This window comes from Mus caroli, unplaced genomic scaffold (assembly GCF_978045245.1).
Source record: "Mus caroli unplaced genomic scaffold, Mus_caroli_1 scaffold_14, whole genome shotgun sequence".
Lineage (NCBI taxonomy): Eukaryota > Metazoa > Chordata > Mammalia > Rodentia > Muridae > Mus > Mus caroli.
The window spans coordinates 111,057,811-111,074,161 of NW_028227269.1; the positions used below are offsets into that span (position 1 = coordinate 111,057,811).

General features: G+C 48.8%; 1 protein-coding gene across 3 annotated transcripts in view; it reads right to left on the minus strand.

The window, feature by feature from the left end:
- The window catches only part of Brf1 (BRF1 general transcription factor IIIB subunit), a 44,880-nt gene extending 36,521 nt beyond the window's left edge, over positions 1–8,359 (minus strand). For 2 of the 3 annotated variants that reach the window (XR_015045292.1, XM_085830713.1), the window contains exons 1-2: positions 7,858–8,358; positions 712–792 (exon numbers count right to left, since the gene is read on the minus strand). Coding sequence is in view for 2 of the 3 variants with exons in the window: in XM_085830713.1 (XP_085686839.1) it covers positions 712–792; positions 7,858–8,041 (265 nt within the window). In the remaining variant the exon portion in view is untranslated. Of the gene's footprint in view, positions 1–711; positions 793–7,857 lie in introns of all 3 variants that reach the window. The other variant, XM_085830714.1, reaches the window with a different exon arrangement.
- Between the last annotated feature and the right edge of the window lie 7,992 nt (positions 8,360–16,351).

Here is a 16,351-nt window from a genome sequence, read left to right on the forward strand (position 1 = left end):
GGACAGCCAAAGCTGCATAGAGACCCTGTCTAAAACAACAACAACAATCTTGTAGCATTCAATGAAGGCAAACACCCTAATTAACAACAAGCAAAGGATCAGAACAGATAACCTCTCTACTCAGATGCTTTTTTTTTTTTTTTAAAGATTTTATTTATTTATTATATGTAAGTACACTGTAGCTATCTTCGGACACTCCAGAAGAGGGCACCAGATCTCGTTGCGGATGGTTGTGAGCCACCATGTGGTTGCTGGGATTTGAACTCTGGACCTTCGGAAGAGCAGTCGGGTGCTCTTACCCACTGAGCCATCTCACCAGCCCCCTCAGATGCTTTTATAAAACAACAAAATGTCACTTTTGCATGTCAACCCGTTACACATTTGCTGGCTCTATGCCAATTTCTAAGAGACCAGGAACAAACAGCTATAGGCTGGTACCATCTCAGGGCCCTTCGCTAAGGGGCCCTACCAAGATCTGCAGAATGCCTGGAAGAAGACGCATTCAGGAACCATCCCTCCCAGAGTCCTACTGGCCCTCGGTTGTAAGGGTGGCAAAAAGTATCGGGTCACAAGGTAAGACACAGGCAGGGCTGTGGGCTTTGCAAAGTAGAAGCAGCAAGTGAGGTCTGCTCTTACCCGACCCCAGCATCCTGTCCCACCCCCTCCCTCTCCTGTCCCACCCTTAGTCAGCAAGGATGAAGTAGGGAATACCATTCTGCAGGGTCTGTGCTCTTGATTCCTTTCCCAAGTTCACGTGAAAGCCACCACCTAGGGTTGGGGTTTTCCCAGCACCTGGAAATATAAAAAAGACAAGTTAGCCAGAGTCTGGGGAGAAGCCCCACAGGCCCTTCCACCAACTGTGAGCAAAGCAGGACCCAGCAGGAAGAGCAGCAGCTCATTTTGCTCTGCCTAGCCAGATGTGGCCTTGACCAGAGGTATCCTAAACGTTTAAAAATAAAATAGGGGTTAATGAAGTGAGTATCTAGTCCTTTTGTCTCCATGCCTGATGACTAGGACCCACACAAAAGGGGAGAACTGACTCTACAACTGTCTCCCCCACACATGCACCACGATCCCCCCACCCCACCCCTTAAATAAATGTAATAATTATAAAAAAAAAACAGAAAAAATATCCTACTCCTGTAAATGAAGTGGATCTGTGCTTTGGTAAAGCTTTTAGTACAAGTCAATCATAGGATCTGGAGCGATGGGTCAACAGTTAAGAGAAGGTACTGTTCTTAAAGAGGATCCAAGGTGGGTTCTGGGTCAGACAGTTCTCAACCACTTGTGAGTCCAGTTCCAAGGACAGCTGACACCTCTGGCCACTGTGGGCACATGCACTAATGTGCACATGCCCACACATAAATGCATACAGATAATTTAGAATAATAAAAATAAGATCTTAAAAGGAAAACATAAAAATTTCACTACGTTTAAAATCATGGTGGTGCAGGTCTGTAATTAGGTGTAATTAGGGTATCAGAGCTGCAGGCCAATGTGAGACACAGGGCAAGACCTTGCCTCACTCTGTTATCCCTAGTCCTATCGCTAACCTCCCCCCAAAAAAGAAAAATTCCTCTTCAGTTGGAAGCTTACTGCAACCTTTGCACTCCTCAGCTCCAGGTCCACACAGCACACTGCAAAGTCACCAACCACTGCCACTTCCCGTGCTGAGAGCCCCACACTTCTGCTTGGGTAGCTCCACCTGCACTGCTTCTGCCACCCCTCCACATATGAGCAGCAGGAGGAAACATGGTGTCAGTGCTTACTCAGCAAACATCACACCAGGATAAGGTGCCAGCTGACTCAGGCTCCCCTCAGGTGTGAAGGAAGAAAGGCCAAGCATGACCTCTACATGGAACTGCCAACCTCAAATTAACCTAGACCTTCACATTTCAGATGGGCTCTGCCTGTAAAGACACCAGGTATTGGGCTGGAGAGATGGCTCAGCTGCTAAGAGCACCGACTGCTCTTCCAGAGGTCCTGAGTTCAATTCCCAGCAACCACATGATGGATCATAACCATCTGTACTGGGGTCTGGTGCCCTCTTCTGGTGTGTCCAAAGAGAGCAGTGGTGGTGTTCTCATATGCATAGACACCAGGTATTTTGCTTTTCTTTCATTCCTTCCAGATAAGGTTTCACTATGGAGCACCAGCTGACTTACAACTTTGCCTTCCAAGTGCTGGGATTACAGATGTGTACCACTAGGCCCAACAGACATTTGGGTTTTTTTTTTTTTTACAAGTTTCTATAATAAAAAAATACAAGCTAGAGGTGTAGCACAGACCAGCTTTTAAGAGTCCATCAAGGACAATGGAGGAGGATTACACAACCACAGGCCACTCGGGGAAGAGCCTCTGAAAGGACTCAGAGAGATGAGCCCAAGACAGCATGGGAAGAAACAGACTAAAAATGCCTTGAACAAACAAAGCCACCTTCACATGCTGGATCTGACTGAGGAAGACGGCCAAGAGACCTCAGAGCCCAGAAAGGCCTCCCCAGAGCACTGTCCTTCATTTTCTCACAAAGTATCTAGAATAGACTGGTTTGGTAGAGAAGGCAAGAGATTCTAAGGTCAGGCTGGGCTAGACAGACAGCAAGGCCCATCCTTAAAAAGCATTCTACAGCACCTGAGATGGCTTAACACTAAAGAAACCGGGTATGAAACCTGGCCACCTGAGTTTGAGCATGGTGGAAGGCGAGAACCAGCTTCCAAGAGCTGTCCCCTGAATTCTATATGTGCAGAGTGGCCTGGACACACACACAAATAAACATAATAAAATGTAAGTTCTGAGAAACTGAAGAACAGAACCCAAGTGAGCTTCAGCCAAGATACAAGTAACTGAGATGGAGACAACCCGGGTCTGTCCTGCATGGAGAGAAGCTCCGGGGTCACCTGTGGGTGAAAGATCCTGAGAGAGAGAGAGAGAGAAAAATTATGTAAGCCCCTAGACCCGTGTCCAAAATAGACCTCACTAATGGTAGGGAGTAGAACTTGCCCCATTGTTCCAGGAACCGTTCCTTAAACCCGTTATGCAAACTTGCTAGCTTGCCAAATGCTATAGCCCAATGCCAGGTGTTTGCGGTTTCTGCATTTATAAACCCTTACCCCTTGAGCTCGTGGTCGACTCCTCTACCCCTGCGTGGGATACGAGTCGTCCCCAGTGCACTGGTCTTTCCCGAATAAACCTCTTGCAGTTTGCATCAAGACCGTTTCTCGTGAGTGATTTGGGGTGTCGCCTCTCCTGAGTCAGAACGTGGGAGAATCCTCACGTTGTGGGTCTTTCATGAGCAGTTCCAGGAGCTAACAAAGCAGCTGGAGACAGACCCTAACCCTAATGAGGAGACTCTGGAGGCCTTGGCTGAGGCACGCAAACTGACAAAAGGAGACACAGGGGCTTGGTTCCTTTCTCAAAGGCATGAGATGGAGCTCCGGCAGCTGTCCGAGGCCCACACATCTGAGCTGGAGTCAGGGACCATAGCTCTGGGCCTCACCTTGTTAGAAGCTATGGGTCAGACTTTGGCCTAAGACTTAGTTAATGTGCCTCTGGCATAAGGAGTGGGAAAGGTACTCCATACCAAGCAGAACCCCGAGCCCTCCTCCCAAAATGACCCTGGACTCCCCTAAGCTTTGGAAGTCTTGATCACACTCTCTTCTGGGCACCAAAGCAGAGATGGCATGTCACAGGATTTCTAACTCCCTCAAGTGGGCTCTTGTTGTTAACTTTTTTTTTCAACTTCCTTTTGGAGCACAGGGTTGTTGTGATTTATGTCTATCAAAGGTACATTAATAAAGCTTGCATTCACAGAAAAAAAATTAAGTTCTGATCACGTGGTACATGAGGCTCTGGGTTCCACCATCAACACCATAAGCAATCCTGATTATTGGAACCTCAGGGAGGTTCCCAACCTTCAGAGGAGGTTTGCTGCTCCAGGATTGGAGAAAATGAACCCTAAGAAGGCAGGTGCCACCAGGTGCCTGGTGTCTGCTCTCTCTCTGCAATCCTCAGCGCAGTTCCAAGCTTTGACAAGCATTTTAAGAGTAGTTCTAAGTCTTGAGAAGGATGCAGAGGCCCAGGGGTTATCACCCACAGACAAAGGGAGGCCTCAGAGAGCCATGGCTCATGCTGCAGAGTGTGCATCATGGGGAACAGTGCTTTGCTCCAGACTCTCATGGTGTGGCTCAAATCCCAACTTCTCCAGCTACTCCAGGTAGCCACTGCCTTGCATTTGGCATCTAAGCCTGAGGTCCTGATGCCTGCTACTTCCCCTGGCACAAGCTACTTGAAAAGACCTCTAAACCCTGATTACAGGTACAGGGTGATAAGTTTCCACAGCCAGGGGCTCTGCTGCAGGACCCCATCACTCACTTTGGTGTACGAGGCACACATTCTACTGTTCAGTGTCAGCTTAGGTTGCTGTAAGCAGAGACACCTAGGAAAAGACAGCCACTAACGAGAAAAGGGGCTTACAACAAAGCTGGAGGAAGGCAAGAAGACCGAGGAGGGTCTTGGCACAAATCATGTTTCTAGTCCATGTGGGCATGCTGATTTCAGGGGAGGGCAGGCAGGCAGCCACCTGAAAGATGGCTGTTCAAAGCAACGGACACCTCCCTCCTGTCCTTCCTACCAAGGCTAAGAATTCATGGCCTCACAGTGCATTCCCCAGGGCACCCAGGGCTGGTTGCTGGAGTGCTTCTCTCTGGAGAGAGATCTTGATGCCACCTAAGAGCCCATCTGTGCTTCTGCTCAATGCCTCTGAGCATGATTTCCCAGGATGCATGGGGAGGCCTCCCTCCACCATGGCTCCACACTGTTCTCCCTGATGTCACGAGGGCACAGTGAGCATAACACACTGTCCCCAAGCAGTGGATGCACTAGGAAAATGCTTCCCATGGAAAGCCCTAGACATCTGCTCCAGCAATGGCCTGTTCCTACTGCTCTTATCACTCCAACAAGCATCAACATCTTGACAACTCTTTAGGAGGCTGTAACAATGTGTGGTACAACACTGTCATAGAAGTCCTGCAAACACCTACAAAGAATAAGAACTTATGTGACATGTGAAACATAACGGAAATGCACAAGGGAAAAGTCAACCCAAAGCCATTTTTTTGGAAATATTCACAAAACTGGTAAACCAGCCAGAAAGGCAAAAACACAATACCCCAATATCCAAAAGGAAATGGCGGGGCTTTGCTACAGTCCCTTGCAGACATAAAGAACATGGGCTAGGTAGGGAGAAAGCTCAGGTGCACACTACTTGCTTAACTGCATGAATTCCACAACTAGACCCATTCCAAAAACAAGCCAGAAACGATCTGAAATGTAACGACAGCCACTACTATGACAGAAGCTGAAAAAGAAAAAGAGTTTAAAAAGCCGGGTGGTGGTGGCGCACGCCTTTAATCCCAGCACTTGGGAGGCAGAGGCAGATGGATTTCTGAGTTCAAGGCCAGCCTGGTCTACAGAGTGAGTTCCAGGACAGCCAGGGCTAAACAGAAAAACCTTAATATTTAAGTAAGAACAGAGAAGTGGTAGGCACATGCCTACAATCTTGGCTGTGTAGAAGACTGAAGCTGGAGCATCATGAGTTCGAGGCCAGCTTGAATTACATAGTGAAACTAGGAAAGAGAAAGAGAGCCGAGGGCATTGTTTGTATATAGTCCCTTCCAGAAAGTAAGGGGGTGTGGAGGGGCAGGGACACGGCTCACTTGTTTCAGGAGTACATTCATTACCTTGACATCTAAGGCTGATAGATGTTAAACTACAGGCCAATACCCCAGGAAAACAGAGATGAAAACCCATGAGCGTGCCCAAAGGACAATGCCCCAGGTGAGCTTGCTTCTGGAACTCACAGCAGATTCAACAATCTGCCGCACGAGCTGGGGAGACGGTCCGGTCGATCCAGTGGAGTAAATGCTTGCTGTGCAGACATGACCGAAGCTCAGATCCCCAGGATCCACATAAAAGCAGGTCAGGAGTGTTAGCCACTTATAACCCCAGCAGTTGGGAGGCTGAGAGTGGTAATCCCTTGGCCAAACTGGCTAGCTAGAGTAGCCAGGAATCAGGAGCCCCTAGTTCAGCAAGAGACCCTGACTCAGTAAAGTGGAGAACTATCAAGGAGGGTACCTGATGCCAACTTTGGGCCTCCTTACTCATGTGCCCACACATACATGTATGCCTGCACACACGTGCACACACACACACCACACACACACACCACACACACACACACACACAGCCTTAGCCACACAGGGCATGGTAGTGCATGCTTGTAATCCCCAGTACTTAGGAAACTGAGGCAGGGGAGACTGCTAAAAGTTCAAGGCCAACCTTAGTCTACACAGGGACATCTTGTCTCAAAAAACAACAAAAAGTTGGGTCTGGTAGTACAGGCTCATAACTGCAACTACTGAAGAGGCTGAGTCAGGAGGATTGCAAGTTCAATGCTTGCCTGGGTTACTGATTAAGTTCAAAGCCAGCCTGGACAACTTGTCAAAACCCTAACTCAAAGTAAAACGTAAAAAGCTAGGAAATAATCCCAGCACTCGGGAGGCAGAGGCAGGCGGATTTCTGAGTTCAAGGCCAGCCTGGTCTACAAAGTGAGTGCCAGGACAGCCAGGACTACACAGAGAGACCCTGTCTCGAAAAAAACCAAAAAAAAAAAAAAAAAAAAAAAGCTAGGAATATAGATAGCTCAGTGGCACAGCACTTGCTTAGTATGAGCAAGACCTGGGTTCCAGCTCCAGAGCCATACACACAATACATATCAATATGCAAATGCAGTCACATACAGTCCAAGGGAAAGAGATTACAAACACACAAGTCTATAGAGGAAGGCAAAAGCTGGATGGCTCACAATTCTGATCGCAAAACATTAAATGTAAACAAAAGGTCAGGCTGAATGCACTACAGAACCCGGAGCAGACTCACACAGGGGGCACACAATGACCTCTGCGGGAGGAACAATGGTAACTCCATCTTAAAAAAAAAAAAAAAAAAAGGAATCCTTTCAGCAAACTATGTGTGGAAAATGGTACCTCCACAGACAAGAAAGGAGCCTCAGCCCACACATCCCACTTTCCACAAGGCTTAACTCAAAAAATGTGGACTAGGCTTCCATTGACATACGGATTTGGGGACTGTTTAGTGTGCCAGAGTCCCTGGGCTAGATCCCCAGTCTACAGAAAATAAAAACAAAACTGCATAAAAGTGTAAACAATAACTTTCAGAAGACAAACGCGGTGACTCAAAGACATCTTAGATTCGTGACAAAAGAAACTCTCAAGAAAGAAAAGGCGACAAATTGGAATGCTTCAAAATGTAAAACCTTTGGTCAAATGAGTAACATTTGCCTCGAGAATCAGATATACAAAGAAAGACTTGGAAGTATAACTCACTAGAGACTCTCGACATTCAACGGTTAGGAAACAAACCCTTGTTTTAAAAAGATAAGGACTCAGGCGACTGGGCAGAGAATTGAGGCTGGGCACATCTTCTTCATAGCCCTTAGGGCAATGACACCTGTTAGAGTGGCCAACCGGATAAACGGAACCTGCGAGCCTGAAAGCCGTGCCTGTGCCTGCCAGATTTCGGGACCCAGCCCGACGACCTCCGTTGGACCGGACCGCGACGCTTGGACCGGGCAGATCGCGGAGTTCACATTGACGTACGGGACTCGAAGGGGACTTGGCTGCAGACTCCCGGCCGGGCCCTGCCTCAGTTTCCCTGTCCGACTGCCCATGGTCTGTCGCAGGACGACCTGCTTCAGTTTCCCCGCCAGCCTCGACTTCTCCCTCGGACCTCACAACACACAGCCCTGCCCGCCCCCCTTGCCCGAGCTGCAGAACTCACCGTCCAGCGACACGAACTGGCCGACCGCCGACGAGCCGCCGCCGCTGTTCTCCACGAACTGCACCTCGGACACGATGATGTTGTCCTCGAGCACCGAGCCGCAGCCCGTGCACACCGCATCGCCGCGCGCCGCATCCAACTCGATGTCCGTGCCGCCGCAGCCGCGGCAGACGCGGCCCGTCATGTTGGAGCCGCGGGGCCCCACCGGCCCCCCAGCCGCTCAGCAGTCCGCTCTCCGCCCGCGGCCCTTAGCCCGCAAGGCCCGTCGCGCCGCCTCCGTCTGCACCGCACTCTCGCGAGGCCGCCGGCGCCACGCCTGCCGATTCGTCCCGGCAGATTCGCCCCGCGCGTGCGGGCCGCGCTGCCTGCAACGGCCGCGCCCGCGGGACAGATAAAGAAACTCAAGAATCGTTGGGACGCTGGGACCGAACCGCCGACCTTCCGGGCGGCCGGAAGCAAAGCTCCAAACCTGGAACCCGTAGGCCTCCCGGGCCAAAAGCCAACAACGGGGCGGGACTGGAGGGCGGGCGAGAAGGGCGGGGCGGGGCGAGGAGCGCAGCCCGTGACCCGACTAGGGCCGTGGGAGGAGCCTAGGAGGAAATGCGGGCTGAGGGAGGAGCCTGGGACAGAGGCGGGGCTTAGAGTGACGGGGCCCGGAGTAGGCGGGTGGGTGGAGCTGGGATGAGTATGGGAGGAGCCTGGAGGCGGGGCCGAGGCCAAGAAGCTTTCGGTGCGCGGAGCCGAAGGAGAGCCAATTGTCTGAGAGAGGAATCTGGAAACAAAGTAGTGGGATGGGCTTGTGGGCGGTAACTTGTGTACGGCCAAGGCCCGGCCCAGAGTAACCGTGCAGCCTGCACTGATTGGCACAATAGGCTTTGGGAGCGTCCTGGAGGCTGGATGTAGTGGGAGTAACTTGGGGAGTCAGCAAGCCCTAGAGGGCAGGATCAAGGACTGCCGGCGGGGCAGCGTTTGAGAGGGACCTGGAATGTTCTCCCAGACTCTGCTGCAGACACCTCATCCCCCATCCCTCAGTCCCAGGGTGAACAGTCTCTGGGACCACAGTTGGTCACCTCAACGCTGAGTTCTCAGCAGGACTTCCTATTTCCTGGCAGTAACGGGTCTGGGTAGTAGGGTAGCGAGCTCTGGGTAAAGTAGAGCATACACAGAACCTTCTGCCTTTGCAGGCGCTGCTCACAATCTCAGCCATACCTGTCAGTCCTTGGGAAGTTTAGCAAATCTTGTGCACTACTACAGGTAAGAAACTCCAAAATTAGACTGCAGGATGTCACAGGAGCTCAAACTAAGAGGGAAGCATTGTAAATATGCAAACTTCTGATCAGCTTGCAAAACCAGCGTTATCAACACAATTTAGAAGAAGAAGAAGAAGAAGAAGAAGAAGAAGAAGAAGAAGAAGAAGAAGAAGTAGTACTTGGAAGAAGCCGATTGTGTTGGTGCACACCTTTAGTCCCAGCACTCCAGAGGTAGGGGCAGGTGAATCTCTGTGAATTCGAGGCCAGCCAGGACTCTGTTTTATACATAGAGTAACCCTGTCACAAACAAACAAACAGAACTCGGGAGAGATCTCCTCAAAACATAGCAAAGGAAGGGTTGGTGAGATTGCTCGTCAAGTAAATGCCAAGCAATTCTGTCTGCCTTGCTTAAATTTGATCCCAAGAACTCTGGTAAAGGTGGACTGAGAGAATTTACTCCACAAAATTCTCCTTTGACCTCCACACATGTATCCTCTCACCATCATGTGCACAATACATATTAAAGTCAAATGGCAAATGAAGGAATTGAAGGGTTTGGAGTGCTGCACAGTTCCCGTGCTCAGGAGTCACCCCAAGGGATCCCAAATCAGCTTGCCATTGAATGCCTCAGAAGGTCCAGGGCAGCCAATGGTATGTCCAGAAAAAAACAAAACAAAGCAAACCTCAGAAGCCCAGAGTGAGGCACTCACAGGAGCACCTGGTTCCCTATACAGTTGGTGTCTTTAGGAGATAACCATGGTCAGCGTCCCAAGGTGGAGGACCAGGGTCCTTCAGACCTCCTCACAGATGCCCCTGAGCCTTGTCCCTTCTCAGTGACCCCAATGTACATTGCAATAAGACAAGCGCTAAGAAGGGAACAGCAGCAAGTTCTTCAGCCCCTACACAGGAACCAGGTGAAGCCCTATCTTCTTTGGAGGGCCTGGGGATGCTTCCCTGCCCTTCTATCTTGAAAAAGGCTCACCTGGTCTGGGTCTTAAAGAGCAAGAATATCTTGCTGTGCAGGGGATAAACATGAAAAGCCTATCACTCGTGAATGCCATTGTGTAGAGAGAAAACATAGCTCAGAGCTGGGGGTACCCCCAAATGCTTCATAATGGGGAAGTGTTAGGCATACCACAAAGAGAAGAGAGTGCCCGTGTTAAACTCCTTTGCCCTGCACAGATTCCGCTATGGACCACTGCTTTACCCAATCCACTCATTAGCCTTGCGTCCTTCCATTCCCAAGTTTGTATGACATAGTCAAGCCCTTGCCACAAAACAGCCCCAGCACACACATTTCCTTAAGTTCAATTCTTTTTCTGTTTCAATAAAATTTGTAGAATATTTGTTTGCTGGGGCTACCAGAACAAAGTGCCCCAGACTCAGTGACTTGATTTTGTCTACTCTTGGAGCTGGAGAGATGGCTCAGAGGTTAAGAGCGCTGGCTGCGGGCTGGTGAGATGGCTCAGTGGGTAAGAGCACCCGACTGCTCTTCCAAAGGTCTGGAGTTCAAATCCCAGCAACCACATGGTGGCTCACAACCATCCGTAACGAGATCTGACTCCCTCTTCTGGAGTGTCTGAAGACAGCTACAGTGTACTTACATATAATCAATAAATAAATCTTTAAAAAAAAAAAAAAAAAAAAAGAGCGCTGGCTGCTCTTCCAAGAGGTCCTGAGTTCAATTCCCAGCTACAATCATCTATAGTGAGATCTGGTGCCCTCTTCTGGCGTGCAGGTATATATGCAGACAGAATACTATATACATTAAAAAAAAAATTAAACCTTAAAAAATTCTACTTTTTTTTTGTTTGTTTGTTTTGTTTTCCTAGACAGGGTTTCTCTGTGTAGCTCTGGCTGTCCTGGAACTCACTCTATAGTCCAGGCTGTCCTCAAACTCAGAAATCTGCCTGCCTCTGCCTCCCAAGTGCTGGGATTAAAGGTGTGCACCACCACTGCCCTGCAAAAATTCTACTTTTGTGATCTAAAGGCTGGAAGTCAAGGTATGAACAAGGTCTTTGCTCCTGAGGCCTTGCCTTCTGCCTCAAAGGGTACTCTGTGTGTGTGTGTGTCTGTCAGTCTGTCTGTCTCCTCATCTTTGGTTCTTTTAAGGACACAGCCATAGGATAGTAGATTAGCACCTTTCTTAATGACTTCCTGCTACCATAATCACCTCTTCAAACATGAACAGGGCAGGGGCAGTTCATAGTGAGTGCTCAGGTCTTCCAGGAGCCCAGTGAGCCGTAACAAACCAGCTCGAGGTGATGTGCTCCGTGCCTCAGTGGCTCTGTGGCCATCAGTGCACCAGGTGGACCTGTTCCTCAAGCATCCAGCCTGCTTCGGGACTTAAATCTGGCATCAGCACTAGGTTGCTGTGGATGGAGGGATCACCCTGGGTGAATGCTCAGGAGTCGCTCCTTGAGGTTTTCCGTGAGAGAGGGAAGCTGCCCCTCAGGTGTCTCCAGTGCATGCCCTGCTACTGTAGTAACCTGTCAGAGTGAGCTGGGAAACATGACATGGGGTGCCTCAGCAGTCCCGGCAACAACATAATTTAAATGAGTTTTCCTACATCCCAAATCCACGGGCGACTTTGTCTGCCTTGTTTTGTGTTCCTTACATCTTTTTCACTTGATATCTCTCAGTTTCCAAACCAGAACTGTTTTTTGTTTTGTTTTTTGTTTTTGTTTTTTAGCGCTCTTGCCTGTCCCTCCCCAGTTTACCATATCCCTGCCAAATATGTCTTCCCAGTGGCCCTTGCCCACCTGGCACACACACTCCAGGGAAAAAGGAGACGACCTTTCCTGCAGCCTCTTGGCCTGTGGCCGGCGGCTCTTTCAAGCTCCCCTCATCCTTTTTAAAAAGGCTTAGATACTCTTTCACTCCAGAGTCTCTCCCACATTTCTGCTTGCTCCAGGATACAACCTGACACTGAGAGCCCACTCCATCTGGCCTGCGATAATCTGAAAGTCCCCAATTCCTGTTAAATCCCAGGGCTCAGTGTGACTGCACCAAGCAGAGATACTGGCTCAGACCTGTAATCCCAGCAATCGAGAGGATCATGGGCTTAAAGCTGCCTCAGCGACATACAGACCTAGGGTCAAACGTATGACCCTATTTCAAGAAGCAGTAAATTGTTGCTTTCAGATCGGAAGGATCATTTTCGTTAACAAAATAAAATAACCCTACAAAAAGCTATCCTTTCACTTACTCTGATGAAACAGGATTGAACACCTGAATGCTGTCAGTGGTATTGTGTCTTTTATGACTGCCATTGGCTGTTCTCTGTATGGTATTAGGACCTTGGTATTTTCCCATATTTTACATCTGTGTTTGCATCACTATTTCTACTGTGAGAAACACTAAGGAGCATGGAGCACTATAATTTAAACCCAAAGATCCCTCTGATTCTTTTGGGGGGGGGCAGGCTTGCCTTGAGGTCCCGATATCTTGCCCCTGACTCCCCTGAGTGTTAGAATCAAAGGTGTGTGCCACCCCATCTGGTCTTCCCTCCTATTCTTTTTTTTTTTTTTTTAAGATTTATTTATTTATTATATGTAAGTACACTGTAGCTGCCTTCAGACACTCCAGAAGAGGGCGCCAGATCTTGTTACGGATGGTTGTGAGCCACCATGTGGTTGCTGGGAATTGAACTCAGGACCTTCAGAAGAGCAGTCAGTGCTCTTAACCGCTGAGCCATCTCTCCAGCCCCCCTCCTATTCTTAAACCTAGGTTAACTGTGATCAGTAAGTTAACAGTCATGGTGTCTCATACCTTTAATCTCAGCACTTGGGAGGCAGAAGCAGGCCATTTGGGAGTGCATTTGAGGCCAGCCTGGTCTATACACAATGACTTCCAGAACAGCCAAGAGCACATAGAAAAACCTGTCTCCCAAAAAAAAAAAAAAGACTTAAAATAAGGTAAGAGGATGATGCCTGCTCGACAGCTTTAATCCCTGGCTTTTCACACCATCGCCTACCGTGAATGTTCCTGGAGAGCAACACGGAGAGCTCCCTTGCATGTCCAGTGGATAAATATGTCATGGCTGATCTGTCATTTCCCAGTTATCAGACATACCCCTCCGTAAGCTCTCCCTTTGAAATACCACACAAACCTGCAATGCCACAGACTATGTGCAAATGCCCAAGGTAGCTACCAACCAGAAGAGGGCAGCTCTGCCATCCTAAGGTGCAGGATGAGGGAGCCCACATTCCTGAGCAGAGTAACCCAGGAGGTGGCGCCCGCCTCTGGGTGAATTGAGATCATGGGGAGAGCTGCCGGCTGGCCTTTGCTCTGCATTCACCTTCATCACATGGGCAATTGAGGTGGGCATCTCAATTTACAAAGAAAACAAAAGCCTATTTCATTCTTTGTAAATATTTTGTCACTCGTATTTTCCATTGTCTTACAGATGTGAATGGTTTCCCAGGGTTGTAAGGATATTACCTACTAAGTGAATGTATATTTCCATAGTGATGGTGCTTGGCTGGTAAGGGGGAAGTGCTAGGGCTGCCCTTTGCTCATTTTCCAGGGCACCTAGCTCACCCCTATCAGCGGGTCAGCCACAGCCTATCCTGATTTATCTGCCACAAGACATGCTTTTATTTTTCTGAGACAGATTCGTGTGATGTAACTCTGACTGGCTTGGAACTTGCTCTATAGATCAGGCTAGCCCCGAACTCATAGCGATCTGAATGCCTCTGCCTCTGGAGTGCTGGGATTAAAGGTGTGCAGCACCACAGCTCCACAGCTGGCTTGACTCAGAGTATCCTTTTCCCCCCATCTCAATATTCTTCACTGGAGTTAAAAGCCATGAAAGACGAGAAGAGAAAGGAAAGCAACAGAACCGGCTGCATTCGGAGCACAGAGGTAGTCATCTCCTAGCACAGTTTATGTTTTCTTATGGCAGCTTGAACTCCTGTGCGTCAGTATTTTTGAGGAAAATATATTTGGCACACATAATCATGTATTGATAGATACTTTCACATACACACATTTACATATTTGCCTTTATTTTTTTAAAGCTGAGTAGGATTACATTTTCTACTTTCTATAGTTCTTGTTGTTTGTTTTGGAGACAGGGTCTCACTATGTAACAACCAGGGGTTGTCTGTTCTCAGGTCTTGAGGTCTTAGTTGTTGACTCCCTACCAGACACATTGGAAGATGCCTCTGCCTTTCTTCAGTGTAGCAGTAGAAATGGCACTGTCCCTGCTAGCCTCTCAGAGAGCAGCTCTGGCTGAGTTCTAGCCTCTCTCAGCTCTAGCATCTAAGTTTTAGCATCTTAGCTCATGATGAGGAGCAGTGGGTGTAGGATGTGTTTGTTTGTTTAATGTCAATTCGACACAAACTAGGGAGCCGCACCTGAAGACCTGTCCTAACTGCTTTGACTGAGGTGGGAAGACCCACGTGGGCAGCACCCTCAGGTGGCAGCCTGGAAACAAAGGGCTTACTCGGGAGGCAGAGGCAGGCGGATTTCTGAGTTCGAGGCCAGCCTGGTCTACAGAGGGAGTTCCAGGACAGTAGGCCATCTGGCTCTTCCCCCTTGGCCTTCCCTGGTGCAGCTGAGTTAATCTGCCCTGTTGTGGCTGCTTCAGGTTCCCTCTCTGACATCAGAACAAGCTTTCTCATCTTGGACTAGGGACTGGGGTTGATGAGACACCCACCTTGTGGACTGTCCCCAGTGAGAGACAGCCATTGTGGAATTACTCCCAATACTGAAGCACCCAGCCTCATGGAACAACTACCTGGTTCTCAGCTCTCAGGTATGGCTCTGCTAAGTGATACCAATTTTTTGTTTTTGTTTTTTTGTTTTGTTTTGTTTTTGTTTTTCCAGACAGGGTTTCTCTGTGTAGCCCTGGCTGTCCAGGAACTCACTTTGTAGGCTGGCCTAAACTCAGAAATCCGCCTGCGGTGGGCTGGTGAGATGGCTTAGTGGTTAAGAGCGCCGACTGCTCTTCCGAAGGTCTTGAGTTCAAATCCCAGCAACCACATGGTGGCTCACAACCACCCGTAACGAGATCTGATGCCCTCTTCTGGAGTATCTGAGGACAGCTACAGAGTACTTACATATAATAAATAAATAAATCTTAAAAAAAAAAAAAAAAAAGAAAAGAAAAGAAAAGAAAGAAATCTGCCTGCCTCTGCCTCCGAGTGCTGGGATTAAAGGCGTGCACCACCACGCCTGGCTAAGTGATACTATTTTAAGCTGACTTAAATTCTCATACTTGCCTGTGTGCGTGCATGTGTGTACATGTGTGTGTGTGCATGCATGCATGTTTGTGTACATGCACTCGCCTGTGTGTGGCTGATCACACTGGTGTTATGTTCCTCTAGAGAATGCTGACTATGCAGAGTTTAAGAGTCAAGGCAGTTTCAAGAGGTGCAATGGTATTGCCATTCTTCTAGGTGAACTCCCGACACCATCAGACTTTTCTGCTGCCCTTGTAGTTCTACAGGTGTGCCTGGGAGTGCTGAGTACTCTCTCAGTCTCCCCACAGAGACTGAGTGGTGGGTGTTGTTCTCTACACGTTCCAGGATCCTCTGGAACCTAGGCACAGGCTCCCTGCAGATGCCAGGGAGAAGCCAGGGAAGCTCCTTTCCCTTCCAGGGGCTCTCAGCCAAGTTGGAAGACAGACCCTGGGGCCCACTAACTGTTGCTGATACGTGGATGCTAATGTCTCCCACATTCATATCGACCTCTAAAGCCCAGAGTGACAGCAGTGGGAGGCGGGGCCACGAGGCGACCTCATGGTTGGGATCACTGAATGCTCATAGGAGAGGGCCCCCGGAAAGCTAGTTTTCTCATCAACATGGGAAAATGCAATGAGAAAGTTCTATGAGTCAGGAAGGAGCCCTCTTTGATCTTGGACACCTCAGCCTCCAGCACTGTGGGTAGCATATTTCTCTTATCAACCAGTCAGTTTATGGTGTGTTCTTTTTTTTTTTTAAGATTTATTTATTTTTATTTATATGAGTATAATGTAGCTGTCTTTAGACACACCAAAAGAGGTAATCAGAACTCATTACAGATGGTTGTGAGCCAACATGTGGTTGCTGGGATTTGAACTTAGGACCTCTGGAGGAGTAGTCAGTGCTCTTAGCTGCTGAGCCATCTCTCCAGCCCCTTATGTTGTGTTCTTAAACTTTTTGAGAAAACTTGCTGGGCAGTGGTAGCAGACCTTTTAATCCCAACATTCACGAGGCAGGGGCAGGTGGATCTCTGCATTTGAGGCCAACCTGGTCTTC